General features: G+C 56.3%; 1 protein-coding gene across 1 annotated transcript in view; it reads left to right on the plus strand.

Moving 5' to 3' along the window:
* EEF1A2 (eukaryotic translation elongation factor 1 alpha 2) overlaps nt 1-2,373 on the plus strand; it is a 15,016-nt gene that overhangs the window by 928 nt on the left and 11,715 nt on the right. Inside the window, exon 2 of the mRNA XM_027881579.1 lies at nt 1,264-1,487. Coding sequence (XP_027737380.1) covers nt 1,344-1,487 — 144 coding nt within the window. The 5' untranslated portion in view covers nt 1,264-1,343. The remainder of the gene's footprint in view (nt 1-1,263; nt 1,488-2,373) is intronic.

Consider the following 2,373-nt stretch of genomic DNA (forward strand, 5'->3'; position numbering starts at 1 on the left):
CAATCCTCATTCCCCTCCTGCCCCCCCCCCCTTCGCCTTTAGGATCACAGAACCCCAGAATGATTTGGGTTGGAAGCGACCTTAAAGATCATGTCGTTCCAACCCCCCTGCCATGGGCAGGGATGCCTTTAGCTCCTTGGGGGGAAAAATAAAAATATATTTAAAAAAAAATTAAATCCCCAATTCCCAAAGCAAACCCGCATCTCCCCCCCGCCCCCAACCCGGGTGCCAGGGATGTGCAGCGGGGAGAGGGTCCCGCACCCAGGGCTGGGCGCTCCGGGACTGGGCATCGCAGCGGAGCCGCGAAATGGCCAGATCCGGGCTGGCTGGGTTCAAGGGCAGGAGGGACGGGGCAGCCGGGGCTCCTGCTGCCCAGGGGAGGCTTCTTGCCGGGAATATTATCACCCGCATGACTGAATCGTTATTAGAGCAGCAAACTCCTCCTGACCTCCTTTATTTCTGTGGGCAGATTCGTGAAATTGGATTTTATTAGACGTCAGATTAAAGCTCCTAATTGTGCCGGGTTTGTGTGCAGCTGCAGAGCCATGGCAACGCCGGGAGATGCCAGGACAGCTCCCCGGATATACTCTTTTGCGTTTTTAGCCTCCTCCCTCTGTTTCATCCAGTTTCATTGCAGCAAAATATAATAATTCCCTCCCCCCTCACTGCAGGCTCAGACGAGCCCTTGGCAGCCCTGCTTTGGGGGGAGCAGCCGAGGGCTATTTTTGTCCACCCCCCCCTTTTGCAGACACCATGTTGTCACCCGAACTGTGCCCAGCTCGGGAGTGGCGAGGGCAGCCTGGGAGGACGGGCACCCTCGGCTCCTCCCAGGGCACCCACAACATGGAGGAGATGCCCTCAGGTTTGGAAAGAGTGAGAAGGCAGCAAGGAGCAGCCCTGAGCCGGGGGAAGGCTTTCCAGGGAGGAAGGGCACCTTCGAAGCACCGATGACGTAGCCCTGGGAACTGGGGGTCTCCACGAGGAGGGCAAGATGCCGAAGGAACGTGGCATCTTGCTGAGACTTGGAGGCCGTACATGGCAGCCAGAAATAGCCCGGCTGGCCTCCTCCGGGGGCGGGCTGGCTCCCACCCAGCATGGGCAGAGCTGCCAGACGAGGCTGGGCACCCCCGGCCAGGCTGGGCCTCGTGGTCCAGCGGGAAGGTGGGGCGAGGGGAGGAGAAGCCATCCCCGATGGGCTGGGAGAGGGGGCTGTCTCGGGGGCTCCTCTGACGTGCCTGCCTGTCCCCCCCTCCCCCACCACAGCCTCCCCAAAAAGGCAGCTGCGTTCCCACATCCCCCCCCCAGCGCCGCCCGCCCCGGCCAGCCCCGCGTAGCCCACCAGCATGGGGAAGGAGAAGACGCATATCAACATCGTCGTCATCGGGCATGTGGACTCCGGGAAATCCACCACCACCGGGCACCTCATCTACAAATGCGGGGGCATCGACAAACGGACCATTGAGAAATTCGAGAAGGAAGCTGCCGAGGTGAGGAGCCCGTCCCTCAGCGTGCCCCCACCCCTCAGTGCCACCCGTGGGCTTGCTGACCCCCACAAGTATCCCACAGGCAATATTCCCCTTTTGCTGGCTCTGCCCTTCTCTTACCTTCTATTTGTCCCTTTGTTCCCGTCTATTTTTTACCCTCCGCACCCCTGGGTCTTCCCGACTTCTCTGGCCTTGGGAAAATAGGCCATTTGGGCGCTCGCCACCCTCTTTTCCGGAGCTGGGGGACTCCCTGCTTCTGGTTGTTAATGAGGGCAGGGGCATGGCGAGGTCTGCAGGATGGGTTAGGGAACCAGCGGTAATCACCAGGATTCTGGAAAAGCCACAAACCATGGGGTTTCAGGGCATGAAATTCCTTCTAAATATTGTGCATGAGGAGAAAAACCTGATAATTTCTTGCTGCCTAGTTCAGGGCTCCCCGAATTTCACTCTGAAGCAGCAGCTTCCAGTACCTGCTGGAGAGATGGTGCAGCATCGGCTGGACCACTCATTTGATCCAGTTAAAAAACCCTGTTCCCATTTTCGTCAAGCAGGTGGTCTGATGTGTAGTGTGATTGGTAGCCTTTAATACAGAAAAACTGTCTGGAAATCTGAGCCTTTAAGTTAAATTCTGTTGTTTTACTCTTATAATGGTGGCATTTATAACAATTTAATAGTACGTGCGTTTAGCAGGCTGTCACATAGCAAAGCACCACCCAGTACCTGTAATGTGGCAAAGCCTGAGATTAAAGAGGAAGAAATAGCCTTGAGAAGAAGAAAAATGTGAATTTGGAAGCTCTGAGAAATTAATGATGGTAAATTCTAGAGAGGTGGGTGAGCTGGGAACAGCCTGGCTGTGTTATGGATAGGGCAGCTCCTGTCACTCAGAAGA

Source organism: Empidonax traillii, unplaced genomic scaffold, assembly GCF_003031625.1.
Source record: "Empidonax traillii isolate 1590-97213 ecotype Southwest subspecies unplaced genomic scaffold, ASM303162v1 scaffold91:size2966241, whole genome shotgun sequence".
NCBI lineage: Eukaryota > Metazoa > Chordata > Aves > Passeriformes > Tyrannidae > Empidonax > Empidonax traillii.